This window comes from Oncorhynchus kisutch, linkage group LG7 (assembly GCF_002021735.2).
Source record: "Oncorhynchus kisutch isolate 150728-3 linkage group LG7, Okis_V2, whole genome shotgun sequence".
Classification (NCBI taxonomy): domain Eukaryota; kingdom Metazoa; phylum Chordata; class Actinopteri; order Salmoniformes; family Salmonidae; genus Oncorhynchus; species Oncorhynchus kisutch.
In genome coordinates this window covers 6,421,694-6,443,616 of record NC_034180.2, presented here as the reverse complement: position 1 = coordinate 6,443,616, position 21,923 = coordinate 6,421,694, and the positions used below count along the sequence as shown (strand labels likewise).

Below are 21,923 nucleotides of genomic sequence, written 5' to 3'. Positions count from 1 at the left end.
TACAGTTAACAAATGTACATTTAATCCAGTATAAACTAATGGATAAAATGTACTATGCAAGAGACAAAATTCACAAATGACTCAATAATCCATGCTTTCTGGGAATGCTATGACGTCCAAAAGTTATGGGCTGAGTTAGAAAGTTGGCCGTCAGAAGTATTACAATGGTAATTAAATTTGTATCTGTCAAATTTCAAGACATGGGATATGGGGGTGTAGTGAGAGACCCAATGGGCTGGACGATTCTCCTCTCATCACTCATCTTGAAAAAATATATACGAAAAAAAACCTGGAAATCAATCAATCCGCCATCATTACACATTGAAATAGCATGGGTGACCTAGAAAAAAAAAATGGTACAATTTAAGGCGAATGTAGCAAACAACAATGCCGGCACTAGGGATGGGGGTGTGAGCATGTGCGTCTCGGCAGATGAGCTGTAGTCATTTTTGGGTGCGTCTGTAAGTTGTTGTTAATACGTGTATGTTTGTATTTGGTGTTGGGGAAAATACACAAATATACAGTGCCCTCAAAGTATTCACACCCCTTGACTTTTCCACATTTTTATTGTGTTAAAGCATGAATTAAAAATGGATTACATTGAGATGTTTTTGTCACTGGCCTACACACACAATATGCCATAATGTTATGTTTTTTTAAATGTTACAAATTAATAAAAAATGAAAAGCTAAAATGTTGAGTCAATACGTATTCAAACCCTTTATGGCAAGCCTTTAATAAGTTCAGGAGTAAAAATGTGCTTGAGTAACAATACATCGCATGGACTCTGTTGTGCAATAATACTATTTAACGTGTTTTTTATGACTGCCTCATCTCTGTATCCCACACATACAATTATCTGTAAGTTCCCTCAATTTTCAAACACAGATTCAACCAGGGAGGTTTTCCAATGCCTCGTAAAGAAGGGCACCTATTTTACCCATCTATTGGTAGATAGGTAATCATATAAATTAAAGCTGACATTAAATATCCCTTTTAGCATGGTAAAGTTATTATACTTTTGATGGTGTATCAATACACCCAGTCAACCTTCTTAACTCAGTTGCCAGAGAGGAAGGAACCGCTCAGGAATTTCACCATGAGGCCAATGATGACTTTGAAAGAGTTTAATGGCTGTGATAGAAGAAAACTGAGGATGGATCAACACCATTGTAGTTATTCCACAATACAAACCTAATTGACAGAGTGAAAAGACAGAATTTAACACTGGAATACAAATATCCTAAAACATTCATCCTGTTTGCAACAAGGCACTAAAGTAATTCTACAAAAATGTTGCAAAAACACTTTTTGTCCTAAATACAACATGTCATGTTTGGGGCAAATACAACACATTACTGAGTACCATTTTCCATATTTTTTGTCATCGTGGTAACTTCATCATGTTATGGGTATTCTTGTAATCGTTAAGGACTGGGGAGTGGAATGGAGCACAGGCAAAATCCTAGAGGGAAAAACCTGGTTCAGTCTGCTTTCCACCAGACACTGGGAGATGGGCGACTGGGAGACCCCCATCCCACCTTTCAGCAGGACAATAACCTGAAACACAAGGCCAAATCTACACGGGAGTTACTTACCAAGAAGACTGAATGTTCCTGAGTGGCCGAGTTACAGTTTTAACTTTCATTTGCTTGAAAATCAATTCGAAGACCTGAAAATGGTTGTCAAGCAATGATCAACAACCAATTTGACAGAGCTTGAAGAATTTTGAGAAGAATAATGGGCAAATGTTGCACAATCCAGGTGTGGAAAACTCTTAGAGACTTACCCAGAAAGACTCACAGCTGTAATCACTGCCAAAGGTGATCGTAACGTATAGTCTCTGGGTTCAATTTTCCACATTCTGTTACGTTACAGCCTTGTTCTAAAATTGATTAAATATTTTTTTCCCCTCAATCTACACACAATACCCCACAATGACAAAGCAAAAACAGGTTTTAATTTTTTTTTTTTTGCTAATTTATTAAAAATACACTACTGTTCAAAAGTTTGGGGTCACTTAGAAATGTCCTTGTTTTGAAAGAAAAACACATTTTTGTGTCTGGGAGCAAGACGTTGGTGTCCGCGACGTGGCTGGTTTTCCCTTTGTAATCCGTGATTGTCTGTAGAACCTGTCACATATGTCTCGTGTCTGTGAAGGTTCTTATGAGAAATTCTTTGCTGTAAACACAGAAACATGACCACAGTCAAGCCAATCTATCACAGTGATTTAAGTACCTAACATTATGGAGCCATTGGAGTTTATTTTCAAGTTAGTATTTTTAAACTCGGGAGAGGCAAAGGGCATTCGTCCTCTGAAACACAACCCAGCCAAGCCACACCGCTTCTTGACACAATGCCCGCTTAACCAGTCGCACCAATGTGTCCGAGGAAACACCGTACACCTGGCGGGCCGGGCGCACCTGTGGCGGGCCGGGCGCATGTCAGCGTGCATGCACCCGGCCCGCCACAGGAGTCACTAGTGTGCGATGGGACAAGAACGTCCCTGCCGGCCAAACCCTCCCCTAACCCGGAAGACGCTGGGCTAATTGTGCGCCGCCCCATGGGTCTCCCGGTCGCGGACGGCTGCGACAGAGCCTGGACTTGAACCAGGATCTCTAGTGGCACACTGCGCCATAACCAGGATCTCTTAGACCACTGTGCCACTCAGGAGACCTATTTTTAAGTTTTGATTCAAGAATTAAGTATAATGTTTTGTTTCGACTGTAATCAAATCAAATCCAATCAAATGTTATTTGTCACATACACATGGTTAGCAGATGTTAGTGCGAGTGTAGCGAAATGCTTGTGCTTCTAGTTCCGACAATGCAGTAATAACCAACAAGTAATCTAGCTAACAATTCCAAAACTACTACCTTATAGACAGAAGTGTAAGGGGATAAAGAATATGTACATAAAGATATATGAATGAGTGATGGTACAGAGCGGCATAGGCAAGATACAGTAGATGGTATTGAGTGCAGTATATACATATGAGATGAGTATGTAAACACAGTGGCATAGTTAAAGTGGCTAGTGATACATGTATTACATAAGGATGCAGTATATGATATAGAGTACAGTATATACATATACATATGAGATGAATAATGTAGGGAACATTATATTAGGTAGCATTGTTTAAAGTGGCTAGTGATATATTTTACATAATTTCCCATCAATTCCCATTATTAAAGTGGCTGGAGTTAAGTCAGTGTGTTGGCAGCAGCCACTCAATGTTAGTGGTGGCTGTTTAACAGTCTGATGGCCTTGAGATATAAGCTGTTTTTCAGTCTCTCGGTCCCAGCTTTGATGCACCTGTACTGACCTCGCCTTCTGGATGATAGCGGGGTGAACAGGCAGTGGCTCGGGTGGTTGCTGTCCTTGATGATCTTTATGGCCTTCCTGTGACATCGGGTGGTGTAGGTGTCCTGGAGGGCAGGTAGTTTGCCCCCGGTGATGCGTTGTGCAGACCTCACTACCCTCTGGAGAGCCTTACGGTTGTGGGCGGAGCAGTTGCCGTACCAGGCGGTGATACAGCCCGACAGGATGCTCTCGATTGTGCATCTGTAGAAGTTTGTGAGTGCTTTTGGTGATAAGCCGAATTTCTTCAGCCTCCTGAGGTTGAAGAGGCGCTGCTGCGCCTTCTTCACGATGCTGTCTGTGTGGGTGGACCAATTCAGTTTGTCTGTGATGTGTACGCCGAGGAACTTAAAACTTACTACCCTCTCCACTACTGTTCCATCGATGTGGATAGGGGGGTGTTCCCTCTGCTGTTTCCTGAAGTCCACAATCATCTCCTTAGTTTTGTTGACGTTGAGTGTGAGGTTATTTTCCTGACACCACACTCCGAGGGCCCTCACCTCCTCCCTGTAGGCCGTCTCGTCGTTGTTGGTAATCAAGCCTACCACTGTTGTGTCGTCCGCAAACTTGATGATTGAGTTGGAGGCGTGCGTGGCCATGCAGTCGTGGGTGAACAGGGAGTACAGGAGAGGGCTCAGAACGCACCCTTGTGGGGCCCCAGTGTTGAGGATCAGCGGGGTGGAGATGTTGTTGCCTACCCTCACCACCTGGGGGCGGCCCATCAGGAAGTCCAGTACCCAGTTGCACAGGGCGGGGTCGAGACCCAGGGTCTCGAGCTTGATGACGAGCATGGAGGGCACTATGGTGTTAAATGCCGAGCTGTAGTCGATGAACAGCATTCTCACATAGGTATTCCTCTTGTCCAGATGGGTTAGGGCAGTGTGCAGTGTGGTTGAGATTGCATCGTCTGTGGACCTATTTGGGCGGTAAGCAAATTGGAGTGGGTCTTGGGTGTCAGGTAGGGTGGAGGTGATATGGTCCTTGACTAGTCTCTCAAAGCACTTCATGATGACGGAAGTGAGTGCTACGGGGCGGTAGTCGTTTAGCTCAGTTACCTTCGCTTTCTTGGGAACAGGAACAATGGTGGCCCTCTTGAAGCATATGGGAACAACAGACTGGGATAGGGATTGATTGAATATGTCCGTAAACACACCAGCCAGCTGGTCTGCGCATGCTCTGAGGGCGCGGCTGGGGAGGGAGCTTCTTGTTTTAGTTTCTGTCTGTAGGCAGGGATCAACAAAATGGAGTTGTGGTCAGCTTTTCCGAAAGGAGGGCAATGCCAGTGCCTCAACACTAATAAGTCAAACTCAGTCCCTGCAAAGACAAACAAAAGACTAGTCAGTTAGTACAGTCAATTTTGTATTTAATTTAAACAAAATGGTCAAAGAGTCAACTGTAAACTACATTACTTTTATTGCACAAAACGATAAATGAAAACATTCATTTTAGAATACTTTGGAAAAGGTTCAACATTACATTACACACAGCTTCAAGACATCACGTCAAGTAAACATTAATTAAGGCACTGTCATTATCTCACTATAAAACAGTATCAACCTAAAGGGACAAAGCATTTTTACAGACACCATCACACCAATCATCACCATAATCATCTACTCTGCCTCATCATCCTCAGTTCACCTCATCCACTTTCCTATACATCCAAATCCAACAGAATTCATTACAATCTAACTAGTTCTACATTATACACGCACTGTATGTATTTTCTGCATTTTCAGTGCGTACAGGCAAACGGCCTCTCTCTCGTGTGGACCTTCTGGTGCCTCTTCAGGTGGTGCTGGTGGGAGAACCTCTTATCACACTGGGGGCAGCTGTATGGTTTCTCCCCTGTGTGGACTCTCTGGTGCCTCTTCAGCTTGGAGGAGTGGGAGAAATTGGCCCGACACAGGTGGCAGCCGAAAGGTTTCTCCCCTGTGTGTATCATCTGGTGGATCTCCACCTGTTGGGGAAAACTGAAGGCTTTCCCACAGAACGAACACAGGAAGCGTTTCTCTTTGCCACAAGATCTGTTGATAGCATTACTACTACTGTCATTTGTCAATAGGCTTGTGTAGCCATTTAGTGTTGAGGCACTGGCATTGTCTGAGGTTTGGTTTAACATTAGGAGAGTGTGAGGAGGATGAAGGCCAGGGAGTGTCTGTGTTGTTGCAGGGTCCATGTTCCAATTGATAGATCCTATAGAAGGCAGGCTGAAGGCAGCATCTGTTAGGGGGTTAACCTGAGGTGCCATCAGTCTCTCTGAATCACAACTATAGGAGCAGGACAGAGCATCGCTAGCCGAGTCTGTGTCTGTTCTCTCCAGCTGCATATGAACACTTCCCCGCAGACCAAATCTAAGTCTCGCCCTCGTCTCAGCCAGTCTGTTGTCATGGAGACTAAGTTCAGCTGTTGTTTTGTGTTCAACTGTCTGTTTCTGGTAGTGGTCAACAATGTTGTTCCCCAGCCCAGAGTTGAGGACGCTGTCCCATCCGCTGACCTCCACTATGTCACCTCTGGTCCTTGCCTGCACAGTGATGTTGTCCACTGGGCCCTTGGCTGCACCAGTCTGGGTCTGGGAATCCAAGATGGCCCCCCAGTCTCCTCTGTTAGCCTCCAGCCAACCACCTGCAGGAAGAGTTTAGAAAAATACTTTACAAACATGGCAGAGAACTCGACATATGAAGTATTTGGTCAATTACCTGCTGAAATTAATACATTATGTTCGTGTGTTTTTTTTGTATGTAAACACAAGTTGTTTCATTTTATGAATGAAGAAAAAAGTATAGCCAGGCGCATCACTATTCCCATTGAAAATCTATTACTGTATGTAGGCTATATGTATTTCTCCCTTACTTTGCTCCCCCATCTTTAGTCCACTCAGCAGATTAATGCTTTCTGGTCCGTCTTCTACTGTCTCCTCTTTTACCAGCAGCAGATCAGGCTTCCCATCCTCCATGTCTACTGACTGTAAGAGATACAGAGTGAGAGGATGTTGGATCAAGAAATCTGATATGAGCACCCTGCTATGGAGCATCTTCTGATTGGGCAATGAAGGATTGCTATGAGTATTATTAGTTGATTTGATCATTCAAATACATGTTCCCACACTTAAAAAATCAATCAAGACCTTCAAATCATTTTTTTGGGGTTGAGTACACATATTTTGCAGATGTTATCGCAGGTGCAGCGAAATGCTTATGTTTCTAGCTCCAACAATACCTAACAATACACACAAGAAAAATAAAAAAAATTAAGAAGGATCAGAACGTGTAATGTCAGAATCCGGAAAACAGTGTGATGGTTTTGGGATGTTTTGCAGCCTCAGGACCTGGACGGCTTGCCTTAATAGAAAGGAACCATGAATTCTGCTCTGTATCAGAGAATTCTACAGGAGAATGTCAGGCTATCCGTCTGTGAGCTGAAGCTGAAAAACAGCTGGGTCATGCAGCAAGACAGTGATCCAAGACACGCAATCAAGCCTCGATGAAAATGTTTAAAAAGCAACAAATATTAAGTTTTGGAATGGCCTAGTCAAAGTCCAGACCTAATCCCAATTGAGATGTTGTGGTCGGACTTGAAACGAGCAGTACATGTTTGAAAACCCACAAATGTTGCTGAGTAAAAGCAGTTCTGCATGCAAGAGTGGGCAAAAATTCCTCCACAGCGACATGAGAGACTGATCAACAACTACAGGAAACATTTATTGAGTGTAATGGAGCAATTACTTTTTCACACAGTGGAATTGGGTGTTGCATAACTTTGTTCATTAAATAAAATATATATTTTGGGGGGTTATTTGTAAACTCAGGTTCCCTTTATCTACTATTAGTTTTGGTTGAAGATCTGATGACATTAATTATCAAACATATGTGGAAATAGAAAATCCAAAAAGGGGCACATACTTTTTCACGGCACAAAAATATGTAAAACATTTTTATTTTATTTTATGAAAACAGATGTTTTTTTTTAAATATTAAAATATATATATATATATATATATATATATATATATATCAGAACGAGCCTATCAGAATTTCCCTTGTTTCATTAGCTGTTATAAAAGTTCCCAGAAATGCTCCATACACACAAAATGTTTATTTCTCTAAAATGTGCAGTTTTGTCACACAACGTCCAACCGGCCTCACAAATGCAGACCATGTGTAACCACGCCAGCCCAGGACCTCCACATCCGGCTTCTTCACCTGCCGGATCGTCTGAGCCACACAGACAGCTGATGAAACTGGGGGTTTGCACAACCAAAGAATTTCTGCTCAAACTGTCAGAAACCACCTTGTCGCCCTCAACAGGGTCTTGACCTGCCTGCAGTTTGTCGTTGTAACCGACTTCAGTGGGCAAATGCTCACCTTGGATGGCCACTGGCCCGCTTGGGAAGTGTGCTCTTCACAAATGAATTCCAGTTTCAACTGTACCGGGTAGATGGCAGACAGTGTGTATGGCGTCTTGTCTGCAAGCGGTTTGCTGACGTCAACGTTGTGGAGTTATGGTATGGGCAGGCATAAGCTATAGATAACGAACACAATTGCATTTTATTGATGGCAATTTGAATGCACAAAGATACCGTGACGAGATCCTGGGTCCCATTGTTGTGCCATTCATCCGCCACCATCACCTCATGTTTCAGCATGATAATGCATAGCCCCATGTCACAAGGATCTGTACACGATTCCTGGAAGCTGAACATTTCCCACTTCTTCCATGGCCTGCATACTCACCAGACACCATTGAGCATGTTTGGGATGCTCTGGATTGATGTGTAAGACCGCGTGTTACAGTTCCCGCCAATATCCAGAAACTTTGCACAGCCATTGAAGAGGAGTGGGACAACATTCCACAGGCCACAATCAACAGCCTGATCAACTCTATACGAAGGTGTCGTACTGCATGTGTCGTACTGCATGAGGCAAATGGTGGTTCTCATCCACGCGCATACTTTAAAAAAAAGGTATCTGTGACCAACATATCCCCGAGCTGACAAGGTACAAATCTTTCGGTCAGCCCCTGAACAGGCAGTTAACCCACTGTTCCTAGGCCGCCATTGAAAATAAGAATTTGTTCTTAACTGACTTGCCTAGTTAAATAAAGGTAAAATAAAAAAATAAAAATAACAGCCTCAATTCGTCGGGGCATGGACTCTACAGGGTTTCGAAAGCATTCCACAGGGATGCTGGCCCATGTTGACTCCAAGGCTTCCCACAGTTGTCTCAAGTTGGCTGGATGTAATTTGGGTGGTGGACCATTCTTCATACACACAGGAAAATGTTGAGCGTGAAAAACCCAGCAGCATTGCAGTTCTTGATACACACAAACCTGTGCGCCTGGCACCTACTACCATACCCCTTTCAAAGGCACTTAAATATTTTGTCTTGCCCAGTCACCCTCCAAATGGCACACATACAGTATCCATGTCTCATTTTTTTCAAGGCTTAAAAATCCTTCTTTAACCTGTCTCCTCCCCTTCATCTACACTGATTGAAGTGGATTTAATAAGTGACATCAATAAGGGATCATAGAATTCACCTGGTTAGTCTATTTAATGGAAAGAGCCATGTAAATGGGAGTGGGTTGCGACATTTGGATGTCCCTAAGCTTCCCTGAAGTCTAAGAAGTCACTAGTGTTGCCCTGCGAGTGTCCTTTTCCTAAGTGAGTCTCGTCTGAATTCCATGTCAGAGAAACGTCACCCTCCACTTTCACAGTCACCTCATCTACGACCAGACCCTCCCTACGACCAGGGCCCTTTCTTTCCCCGGTACAGTAGTATACACTACTACTGTACCGGTTCCAGTCCCCTCTCAATGGATTAGACTACAGTGCCTTCAGAAAGTATTCATACTCCTTGACTTATTCCACATGTTGTTGTGTTACTACCTGAATTCAAAATGTATAAAACATAAATGCTTACCCATCCACACGCAATACCCCATAATGACAAAGTGAAAACATGTATTTTTTATTTTTTTTATTGAAAATAAAGTACAGAACTGTCTTATTTAAAAAAGTATTCACACCCGAGACAATACTTTGTAGAAACACTTTTGGCAGTGATTAAACCTGTGAATGTTTCTGGGTAAGTCTCCAAGAGCTTTCTAAACCTGCATGTAAACTGCATCAAGCTCGGTCAAATGGTTTGTTAATCAATGCTAGATAACCATTTTCAGGTCTTGCCATAGATTCTCAAGTAGATGTAGGTCAAAACTGTAACTCGGCCACTCAGGAAAATTCACTGTCTTCTTGGTAAGGAACTCTAGTGTAGATTTGGCCTTGTGTTTTAGGTTACTGTCCTGCAAAGGTGAATTCATCTCCCAGTGTCTGGTGGAAAGCAGACTGAACCAGGTTTTATGCTAGGATTTTGCTTAGCTCCATTCCGTTTCTTTTTTATCCTAAAAAACACTGCAATCCTTAACGATTACAAGCATACCCATAACATGATGCAGCCACCACTATGCTTGAACATGTGGAGAGTTGTACTCAGTAATGTCTTGTATTGTTTTTGCTCCAAACATAACACTTTATATTCTGGACAAAAAGTTAATTGCGTTGCTACATTTCTTGCAGTATTACTTTAGTGTATTGATACACCATCCAAAGTGTAATTTAATAACTTTACCATGCTCAAAGGGATATTCAATGTCTGCTTTTTTTTTACCCATCTACCAACAGGTGCCCTTCTTTACAAGGCATTGTAAAACCTCCCTGGTCTTTGTGGTTGAAATTCATCGCTCACATGCGGGACTCTTACAGATAATTGTTTGTGTGGGGTATTCATTCATAAATCATGTTAAACACTATTGTTGCACACAGAGTGAGTCCATGCAACTTATTATGTGACTTGTTAAGCTCATTTTTACTCCTGAACGTATTTAGGGCTTGAATACTTATTGTCTGCTTTTAATTTTTTTGAAAACATTTCTAAAAACATTATTCCACTTTGACATTATGGGGCATTGTGTGTAGGCCAGTGACCAAAAAAATGAAATTTTAAATTCAGTCAGGAACACAACAAAATTAGGAAAAAGTCAAGAGGTGTGAATACTTTCTGAAGGCACTGTATATGCCTGACATATTACTGTCTGGATACAATATAGACTATTCAGGAATATTCAACACATCTGTTACTCTCGTAATTCCAAATGCATCTGTGTAACACTCACCACTGCATAAAAATGTTGGCTGATCCTCATTAACGTCCCTTTTTGTTTACAAAGCTTTACTACACAAGTTTCCAACTTACCTAACTTTGTTGGTTAACTCAAGGTTCCTCGGGTCTCCACCAAACTAGGTAAATCCACTTTTAGTTATAAATGCACCTCATTGCTGGAACCAACTACATAATACATTACAATTGGATGTTCTGGTGCCATTCATGCAATTCTTACTGAGGAATGTAACTGTTTATCTTGGATATTTGTGTTGTGCTGTATTTCTTTGTTTTACATTGTCCTATTCATTGTATATGCAGAGCTCCCTTGTGAAAGAGACCCTGGTCTCATTGTTAACTCCCTGTTTAAATAAAAGTCAAATCAAAAATATATTTTCTGCTGACAATAATGACCATTCATGTTTGTCTTTAATGCAGGGTTTAATCTAAACCGCAGACGCTATTAAGTGGAATGGTTACTTTCTATGTTATAGAGTGGAATGTTTTTTCTGCAGGTGTATCCTAAGGTAGCTCCTTTCTGAGAACCTCCTCCTGCATTGCGAACCACCTCTCTCCAGTGTGGACCTTCAGCTGGTTCTAGCAGGAGAATCTTTTCTCACTCTGGGGTCAGTTGTATTGTTTCTCCCCTGTGTGGACCCTCTGGTGTCTCTTCAGGTTGCCAGCATGGGCAAAGCGCATGTTACACTGGGTACAGCTGAAGGGTTTCTCCCCTGTGTGGACTCTTTGGTGCCTATTCAGGCTGGACGATTGGGAGAAAGTGGCACGGCACAGGTGGCAGCCGTATGGTTTCTCCCCCGTGTGCATCCTCTGGTGGATCTCCACCTGTTGGGGGAAACTGAAGGCTTTCCCACAGAACGAACAAGTGAAGCGCTTCTCTATGGCGCTGCCACCTTTACTGATTCTGTCATTTGTCAATGGTCTTGTGTAGCCATTTAGTGTTGATGAACTGGCATTGTCTGAGGTTTGGTTTAACATAAGGAGATTGTGAGGAGGACGAAGGCCAGGGAGGGTCTGTGATGTCACAGGGTCAATGTTCCAGTTGATAGATCCTATAGAAGGCAAGCTGAAGGCAGCATCTGTTAGGGGGGTAACCTGAGGCGCTATCAGTCTCTCTGAATCACAACTATAGGAGCAGGACGGAGCATCACTAGCCGAGTCTGTGTGTGTTCTCTCCCGCGGCATACCGACACCTCCCCGTCCCCGCAGACCAAAGCTATGCCTCGCCCTGGTCGTAGCCAGTCTGTTGTCATGGAGACTATGTTCAGATGTTGTTTTGGGTTCAACTGTCTGTTTCTGGTTGTGGTTAACAGTGTTGTTCCCCGGCCCAGAGTTGAGGACGCTGTCCCATCCACTGACCTCCACTATGTCACCTCTGGTCCTGGCCTGCTCAGTGATGTTGTCCCTTAGGCCCTTGGCTGCACCCGCCTGGGTCTGGTAATCCAAGATGGTTGCCCAGTCTTCTCTGTTAGCCTCCAGCCAACTAACTGCAGGAAGAGGTTAGAAAATAAACGTTAAAAAAAATTTTGAGTCAAGTTCAGACATTATAATGTCTGTTTTTCTATGCAAACATAAGTTCTATTGATTTCATTTGATGTATTGAATGAAGAAAAAAAATAAGTACATCACTTCAATGTGCTGTATGTATTACTATTCCCATTGAAGATCTATTACTGTATGGATGCTATATGTATTTCTACCTTACCTTGCTCCCCCATCTTTAATCCAGTCAGCAGGTCAATGCTCTCTGGTCCGTCTTCTATTGTCTCCTCTTTGACCAGCTGCAGATCAGGCTTCCCATCCTCCATGTCTACTGACTGTAAGAGATACAGAGTGAGAGGATGTTGGATCAAGAAATCTGATATGAGCATCCTGCTATGGAGCATCTTCTGATTGGGCAATGAGGGATTGCTATGAGTACTATGCAAACATGTTAGTTGATTTGATCACTTCATACTATTTAATGGTTTGATAATTCAAAGGCATGGTCCCACACAAAATTAATCAAGACCTGGACCTGTATCCACAAAGACTATTAGAGTTGAAGTGCTGAAGCGAAGATCAGGTCCCCATATGTCTGCATAGTCATTCATTATTATCTAAAAGGAAAACTGATCCTAAATCAGCACTCCTACTCTGAGGCTTTGTGGCTATAGACCATGATCTAATACCATACAGACAGTAGTTTACAGTGGGCTCACCTCAGTGAGACTGTGTGTGGTCCTGTGCTGCTCAGCTGGTTCCTCTGTGGATTCAGGAGGAGGTGTAGTCTGGTTGTCCTCCATGAACATGGTCCCCTCCAGTTTCCCTAAACCCTCCTCACACCCCTCCTCCTTCACCAGCAGCACCTCTAGACCCTCCTCCTGGAAGAGACAAGTGATACAGATTACAAAGACATACACTCCGTCAGGTACGTACACACAGATAATAAACACACTTTCAACATGGAGTGTTTACCCATCTCCACTACGTTTGAGGCCTATACTGTAGTTACAGAATTACTGTTGTTGTTAAGCCCATCATGGTGGACATAAATATGTTGTTGGTAAATATGAGTCACCTATTATAGTTCAAAAGTCATCATCAGCCAAACCCAGCTAAACTATACTAAACAAAAATAAACGCAACACGCAACATTTTCAAGGATTTCACAGAGCTACAGTTCATTTAAGGAAATCAATCAATTAAAATAAATTCATTAGGCCCTAATCTACGGATTTCAAATGACTGGACAGGGGTGGAGCCATGGGTGGGCCTTGGAGGGCATAGGCCCACCCACTTGGCAGCCAGGCCCATCCAATCATAATGAGGTTTTTTTCCCACAAAAGGGCTTTATTACAGACAGAAACACTCCTGGGCTGATGTGGTCTATAGTTGTAAGGCCAATTGGACATACTACCAAGTTCTCTAAAACGAAGTTGGAGTCGGTTTATGGTAAAGAAATTAACATTAGATTCTCTAGCAACAGCTATGGTGGACATTCCTGCAGTCAGCATGCCAATTGCACGCTCCCTCAAAACTTGAGACATCTGTGGCATTGTGTTGTGACAAAACAGCACATTTTATAGTGGCCTTTTGTTGTCCCCAGCACAAGGTGCACCTGTGTAATGACCATGCTGTTTATTCACCTTCTTGATATGCCACACCTTTCAGGTGGATGGATTATCTTGGCAAATTAGAAATGTTCACGAACAGGGATGTAAACAAATTTGTGCATATGGAAAACATCTGGGATTTTTTTTCAGCTCATGAAACATGGGACCAACACTTTATATTATATTTTTGTTCAGTGTGTTTTGACTTGTACAGTAGGTGTTTATGACTGTGTGGGTTTGTGTAGGTATATTTAGTAAGTCTATAATGGTTATAAAGCACTGTTGTGTGTATGCAGAACAGGGTGAGATCAGATGTGATGTGAACTAAAGAAAGTCTCAATGAAAGTCTTAAAAACAAAAAGGGACTCTTTGTTCTATTAAACATAAACAAGTTTTAAAGCTGCAATATGTAACATTTTGGGCAACCTGACCAAATACCCATCGAAATGTGAGCTATAGGTCTGTCTAGAAGTCTAAAAAGTGGTAGATCTGTTCTATGTGTGGTAGATCTGTTCCATGCTTCCCCTTCTTAAGTTACATTTTTGTGTCTTTTACTTTTGGTTTTGTACACTAGCTTTAAACAGCTGAAAATACAACATTTGTAAAACACATTTCACAGCGGTTTAGATGGTACAATGATTCTCTACACAATGACTGCTTGTTTTGTCACAAACTGAAAATAGGCTTTTAAAATAGAATTTTAGCAACCAGGAAATAGCAGTGATTTCTGCATATTGCATCTTTAAAATACACCATAAGAAAACCACACATACAAAAATCTGCATGAACTTGATCAACTGCATTAACTTTATTTTTAAAAGTGTCTTAGAAAAAATGTTAAGCAGTTGAACGGAAGTAATGAAAATAGGCATTTGGGAACATCATATAGCTTACACAGTACAAACGCAATAGGTAACAGTATTATTAGGCTTATATATAAAGTGCCTGCTGAAAGTCTACACACCTCTTGCACAGTGTATACACACAGTATTAAATTGAACGTTTTCCCTAGCGATCTACACAAGCTACTTCACATTTTCAAAGTGAATGAAAGATTATAGATCATAGTGTGACAGCGTTATGTTATGGGTATGCTTGTCACTGGCAGGGACTTTGTCAGGATCAAAATAAATATGAAAGGAGTAAAGCCCAGCTAAAAAGTTAAAGGAAATCTCCCCCCAGTCTTCTAAAAATGCTGGGATAGTGTTTTATTTTTCAGCATTACAATTACACACATGTAATGCCAAAGACACACCAGAATAGGTTTCCAAGAGGAGTTGAGTATTTGAGTAGTCCAGTCTTGAAAATCAGAGATAAGGTTTGAATATTGCTCACCATCAATGATTCCCAACCATATTTACTGAGCTAGAGCAATTTTGACAAAAACAATGGATATATGTTGCCCTAAGAGTTGTACAAAGTTGGTAGAATCTTATTCAAAATTATTCGGAAGGTTGCATTAACCGGAAGGTTGCAAGTTCCTTGTCAGCTGGGGGGTTTGAACTTGCAACCTTCCGGTTACTAGTCCAACACTCTAACCACTAGGCCACCCTGCCGCCCCATACTTGGCAGAAGCACTTTTGGCAGCCAGTACAGCTGTGAATAATTTTGAATAAGATTCTACCAACTTTGTACAACTCTTAGGGCAACATATATCCATTGTTTTTGTCAAAATTGCTCTACTGCCCCTGAACAGGCAGTTAACCCACTGTTCCTAGGCCATGATTGAAAATAAGAATTTGTTCTTAACTGACTTGCCTAGTTAAATAAATAAAAATTTACTCTGGTTTGTGAAGACATAGGCAATCAAGACATTTTTTGATCTATAATTTTTCTTTCACTGTGGAGTAGGTTGTGTAGATTGGTAGGAAAGAAACTAATTTAATCCCTTTTTAGATTTAATTTGAAGGCAGCAAAATGTGAAGACTGTGCAAGGAGTGTATAGACTTTCATTAGAGACTGCATATCTCACAATGTCTGGATGCAATATTCCACCCAGGAATATTCAACAATGAAATCTGTTAAACTCAGTTCAGATACATAAAATGAGACATGACGGTCATATCAGCTATTTTGCTGATATTTATCTGACAAGTTTCTAAGGCCGCGATTTAAGCGTGCGTAAATGGAACGTAAATTCACTTTTTATGCGCTTTTCTCTCTATTCGTATTCTGACCTTGAACTTAAGCATTTGAATATCATACTATTCATCCACTATTTGTTTTAGAATAAATGAAGGTGTGGCGGACCGGTGTCCAGACACGCCGTATTCTAACCTTGACTTAATTCCCATCATAATTCCAACACCTTTACGCGCGAGGAAACCATGCACAAGGTCGAGGAAACGATGCACAAGGTCGAGGAAACGATGCACAAGGTCGAGGAAACGATGCACAAGGTCGAGCCAACCTGCCATATTCCAAGTGGAAAAAGGATCTACTTTATTTTTACTGATCGAAATCACAGCATTCTCCCTGCACTGTGATTTATAAATTGATAAGAGCTATGTAAATTAGTCATCCGTTTGGAAAAGGGGATTGTTAATACACATGGCAATTGTTTTAGATGATTTTTCCCTTAGGATCCCTGGAGGCGAATGTGAAACCAGCCATATGGAAGCAAACTGAAAATTATATCAACATGACATGTATTGCCGCCCCTTTTCCACAGTGAAATAAGATGTAAATAGCTCTGCCGTTATTCCGAATTTTAATTGTGTGCCCTCATAATTTGCGTGGATGAAATTTGGAGACCCAAACTATAGGCTTCTGTGGGGCTGAACCTGCCGAGTTGATGTATGTACTTTAGAATGTTTTGATTATATGCCCGGGCTTTTCTACATTTTATTTTTAAAATTTTATCATGTTAAATATTAGTCAATATCGAGAGCCAACGTCAGTAATACCCACATACATTTATTTTGCATCATTCCATTCTGTTTACCTTTCTTTCCTCTCAGATCTGTCACACACTTGTTGTATTCGGCGCATGTGACAAATAAATTTTGATTTTGATTTGTAAATTGTTCCTGAGGGTCGCTAGCATTAGTGGCTCATAACAGCCTAACGTGGTGCAATAATTTGGGACATGTAGCCTAATTGAATCATTATGGAACTCAGGCCCCACGTAGCAGTTTATCATTTATCATAGTTTATTTAGCAGTTTGTCATACAGCTCCACGATTAGTAAGACATTTGGGTACATTTATAGGATTACTGTTCAATCCCTATTGTACACTTTTTTCCCCACCTTCCAATATTTTATAGATTGAACCTGAATATGACAACTTTCAGGATTAATCGAACCACCGTTTTTTATTTATCAATATATTTTGCCCGTAAAGGCTGTCCAAAACGTTTATTTTTTATTTATACATACTTTCCTAACCCAAAAATGTGCCTAAATAATCTACAAGGGTATTTTTAAATCTACCAGTTGGTGCTGAAACAGAAACGAATAGGCATAGATGGCTTTCTTTCAATGATCCCGTTCTCTCGATGTATTCTATTGAGTCTGTCGAAATAATAATAATTCAAAAGGTGCACCGTATTTAAATGGATGGTTTACGCGGAATAAAGTCCTGTGTGGCTCAGTTGGTAAAGCATGGCACTTGCAACGCCAGGGTTGTGAATTCGATTCCCGTGGGGGACCAGTAAGAAAAAGTATCAAAATGTATGCACTCACTACTCACTGTAATGTCGCTCTGGGTAAGAGTGTCTGCTAAATGACATGTAAGATGAATGTGCTGAAAACACCATTGAATGAAAACTCCACGAGAAAATTTGTTGGGCAGCAAGTGGGAAGGTTTTCAGCAGTTGAATTACATTTATTCAGAGCGTGCAAGGTAGCCACGCCTGCAGAGAGCATTATGCGACTGAATAAGGTAAGTCTGAATACCAAATACTGAGAAGTGCGTCGGAAAGGCATACATTCCTAAGTCGGGATCAGGCCCAAAGTGTACCCTGTTTCTGGTGCATGTACAGTTGAAGTCTGAAGTTTACATACACCTTATCCAAATACATTTAAACTCAGTTTTTCACAATTCCTGCCATTTAATCCTAGTAAAAAGGAGGTCAGTTAGGATCACCACTTTATTTTAAGAATGTGAAATGTCAGAATAATAGAGGGAATTATTTATTTCAGCTTTTATTTCTTTCATCACATTCCCAGTGGGTCAGAAGTTTACATACACTCAATTAGTATTTGGTAGCATTGCCTTTAAATGGTTTAACCTGGGTCAAACGTTTCAGGTAGCCTTCCACAAGCTTCCCACAATAAGTTGGGTGATTTTTGGTCCATTCCTCCTGAGAGCTGGTGTAACTGAGTCAGGTTTGTAGGACTCCTTGCTCGCACACACTTTCAGTTCTGCCCACAAATGTTCTATAGGATTGAGGTCAGGGCTTTGTGATGACCACTCCAATACCTTGACTTTGTTGTCCTTAAGCCATTTTGCCACAACTTTGGAAGTATGCTTGGGGTCATTGTCCATTTGGAAGACCCATTTTCGATCAAGCATTAACTTCCTGACTGATGTCTTGAGATGTTGCTTCAATATATCCATAATTTTCCATCCTCATGATGCCATCTATTTTGTGAGATGGCATCAGACCTCTACCAGTCCCTCCTGCAGCAAAGCACCCCCACAAAATGATGCTGCCACGTGGAAATGGTCTCAACTGCTCGTCTCGTCTTCTTGATCTGAATACCCCGTCTTTGGTCAGCTGTTGTACAACATAACATTCTAAAACTAGAGTTTTATATTGTCTCATGTTGGCTGTTGTATCTGAATTGGGCTTAACTCTCGTTATTCCAAATGCATCTGTGGATCTTTTCTGATAACAACAATACAAAAACAATCTTTGTCTTTAATGCAGGGTTTTGTTCTATAAGCTATCCAGTGGAATGGTTCATTTCTATGTTATAGAGTGGAATGGTTTTTCTGCTGGTGTATCCTGAGGTACCTCCTCTCTGAGAACCTCTTCCCGCAGTGCGTACAGGCGAACGGCCTCTCTCCTGTGTGGACCTTCAGGTGCATTTTCAGATGGTCCTGGCGGGAGAACCTCTTCTCACACTGGGGGCAGCTGTAGGGTTTCACCCCTGTGTGGACCCTCTGGTGCCTCTTCAGGTCACGAGCCTGAGCAAAGCGCATATGACACTGGGTACAGCTGAAGGGTTTTCCCCCTGTGTGGACCCTCTGGTGGATCTCCACCTTCTGTGGGCAGCTGAAGCCTTTGTTACAGAACATGCAGAGGAACCATTTATCTTTACTACCACCTGATGTGGCTCCCCCTCCCTGAGACTGGGCTCTAGCCCTGTCGTTTGAATTCAATACCTGACTGAAAAGGACGCGGCCGTGTGAATCGGAAGGTGCCATAGATTTGGACACTGGGTCAAGATCCCTGAACACGTGCAAAGGGGAGTGGGTCGCAACATTTACATTTGTCTCTATACTTTCCCTGTAGTCTAAAAAGTCACTGGTGTTGCCCTGAGAGTGTCCTTCCCCTACGTGAGTCTCGTCTGCATCCCATGTCAGAGGAGCATCGCTCTCCACTTTCACAGTCACCTCATCTACGACTATAACCTCCCCTTTCTTATCTAGGGACCCTTCAGCGTATAGACTACTACTGTACCGGTTCCAGTCCCCTTTAGACAGATCAGTCTGTGTCTCTAAACCCAAGGGCATGTTGCCAGGGTCCATCTCTGTAGTGTAAGAGCAAGATGGCTCATCACCGCCAGCGTCTAACGCGTCACCATAGCCACCCCCACCAGAATGAACCATCCTCTGGCTCTGGTGAAATACCGGTAAATACTCTGAGCCAGGAGCAGGAGGACAGACCAGTCTTCCCAGCACTAGTCTCGCTGGGTCTGATCTGGGCTCTGATCCTGTGTGTAAGAGCCTGTGTGTTAAAGTTAAAGTCTTGGTGTCTGTCTCTGACTTGAGGACGGAGTCGGGCCTTCCACTGACCTCCGTGACGCTACGTCGGGTCCTTGTCTGGGGCGCAGAGGTGGTGGGGTCCTCCATGGCTTCATAGGGCGCTCCAGCCACTCCAGTCTGGATGTCTCCGCTTTGCCTCAGGCCCTCCTCTCCTTCAGACCTGTGCTGCTTGACCCCAAGACCTGCAGCCTCTGCATCTGCAGACTGACACAAGCATTGGATAACAATGTTGTAGGGAAGTCTCACAAGCTCCCCTACGGCAGATCAATTAGGATTTAAGCAAATTAATAGCGGAGCCTTTCTGAAATAAACTGGTCACATTTGATGTACTGTAATTTTAATGTAACACTTTTACACTAACCTCTATCACGATAACATGCTGGGTTGACTCTCCATTCCCCTCATCAACAGTATCTGGTTGGTCATCTCTCCATGTATTGTGTCCCACTGGCTTCACAAAGCTCCTATTGCCTCCAGTGAGCTGTCCTTCACCCGAGAGAGTAATTGGGGTAAAAGAGGTGTTTATGTTAGCTACTGTGAATGCTCAAAGCTATACTGTACACTATTTACAGTTGGAAAAAAGTATAGAATTGACAAGGATGTAAGGTAACAATTTGCATAACTTCTTGATATACTATTTACAGACTGATTGATTATGTTCCTGGGCATCACATTGTTTTTACTGAGTAAATAATAGGACATGCAGTAAATCAATAACATGGTTAGAATATGATAGCTATATTGCACAATGACACTAAGTAATTAGGGGAATTATTGAATATTATCCAAAAACTGACCATGACTCAATTCTGGGTAACACATCAGAACACATGTGCAGAAGGGGCGACAGGCACTTAGCTATATATGAACAGCCACAGGCCGCTCAGCCTCGGCCTTCTGCTAAATGTACCTCTTGCCATTCCTCTGTATCGGTCGAGGATCTTGACACTACTGGGACGACTGGTGAGGACGCGCTCCCGTGCCATCTTCAGTTCGAATAGCTGTAGTTTCCTTCGCAATGCCCTGTTTTCTTTCTGGCTTTGAGAAATTTCCAAACGAAACACTGCATAGTCGTCGTCTACGAGTTTACAGATGTCTGCCACGGCTGCATTCGCTAGCACCTCCATAATGGAGGCTATTTGAGTGTGAAAAACCATACAGTTAGCCATTGTTAGCAACTAGCTAGCGCTACCTAGATAACATCTATCAAACATGCCCTGTCTTCAACGCGAATTAAACACTACCTTGTAAGTATGTGATGCTGTGCAGTTAAATTAGTCATAGTTTGAGTTCCAGGGTTTTAATAAACGTCTAAATAACAACACTAACGTGGTAATTGTTCTAGGTCACTTTTCATTTCCGTTAACACTGAAGAGAAAGGATGTTATTGGGTGGAGTCATAGGTTGTGGTTAAATAAAAAACTGTATGTGCGCTGTTTTTTTTATTTTAAATACGGTACTATCAGTCAGTATTTTTTAAATCTGAGAGCAGACTTGTTTAGAAATAAGTGTGATAGCAAGAACAGAGTAGAATCAAATACAATACAATTCCATCTACATCAACTCAGTAAGGTAAATAGTCAAAGGTCTTAGCTTTATATTTTCCCAAAATTGCTACATTCCTACACAATCTAATATGACCCTTTTGGTGCCACATATTGTAAATAAGAATAGACTGTTTCTAAACACGTCTATATGAATGTGGATGCTACCATGATTACGGATAATCCTGAATGAATCGACTATGTACAAAAAGTGCTGTAATTTCTAAATGGTTTACCCAGTATGAATGAAAATACACTCAAATTAAAGCTGACAGTGCACTTTGACTTTATCAATCATTGTTTGATTTCAAATCCACACTGAGTACAGTGCCAAAAGAAGAAAAACATGCTTCACTGTCCAAATAATTATGGAGGTCACTGTAATTCATATTATAGGCATAATAGTACTGTAGACCTCTCTTTACTTGCACACAATAAGGCTGGATCTCCCCATCCTGCCCCTAAGGGTCTAGAACCCAACACACCCCACTCAGCTTTAGGATCTTAGTGAAACATTCATTATTGGTTTCAGGTGTGTTAGGCAAACGCCAGAGTGACTAACAACAGTAAGGCAGACCCCCAGGGCCAGGACTGAGCAGCCCAGCATCTAGGGATTGCATAAATATGTATCTCCCCTGACTTGGGCATGTTTTCAATACAGACTCATTTTATCGTGCTGTATTCCATATAAGGCATCCAGACATTATAAAAGTTGCAGTATACCTTTCAATTTCTAATAAATCAAATCAAGTGATGCATAACTTGACATTTCTGCCATCATTGTGACATTGTGTGAGGATAACCAACCTT

At 41.9% G+C, this 21,923-nt stretch overlaps 1 protein-coding gene across 2 annotated transcripts; it reads right to left on the bottom strand.

Annotated features, from left to right (window-relative positions):
* Positions 1-4,759: 4,759 nt before the first annotated feature.
* LOC109894065 (Wilms tumor protein homolog A-like) lies at positions 4,760-20,963 on the bottom strand. 2 transcript variants are annotated; one of them, XM_020487289.2, is made up of 8 exons: positions 20,480-20,963; positions 19,931-20,055; positions 19,600-19,773; positions 12,740-12,901; positions 12,244-12,355; positions 11,898-12,025; positions 6,217-6,328; positions 4,760-5,988 (listed from the first exon to the last, which is right to left on the bottom strand). In XM_020487289.2, exons 1-8 carry the CDS (start codon positions 20,736-20,738, stop codon positions 5,099-5,101), a joined length of 1,962 nt encoding a protein of 653 aa, XP_020342878.2. In that variant the 5' UTR covers positions 20,739-20,963; the 3' UTR covers positions 4,760-5,098. The 2 variants fall into 2 exon arrangements, with proteins under 2 accessions (XP_020342878.2, XP_031683979.1); XM_031828119.1 differs by lacking the exon at positions 20,480-20,963 and adding an exon at positions 20,367-20,479.
* Between the last annotated feature and the right edge of the window lie 960 nt (positions 20,964-21,923).

Excerpts from the sequence above, each read along its gene's own strand:
- LOC109894065 (XM_020487289.2), bottom strand. The coding sequence starts at position 20,738 with ATGGCTAACTGTATGGTTTTTCACACTCAAATAGCCTCCATTATGGAG. Across the intron at positions 20,056-20,479 it reads ATACAGAGGAATGGCAAGAG|GACAGCTCACTGGAGGCAAT; the intron begins GTACATTTAGCA and ends TCTCGGGTGAAG. Across the intron at positions 6,329-11,897 it reads CCAGAGGTGACATAGTGGAG|TCAGTAGACATGGAGGATGG; the intron begins GTCAGTGGATGG and ends TATCTCTTACAG.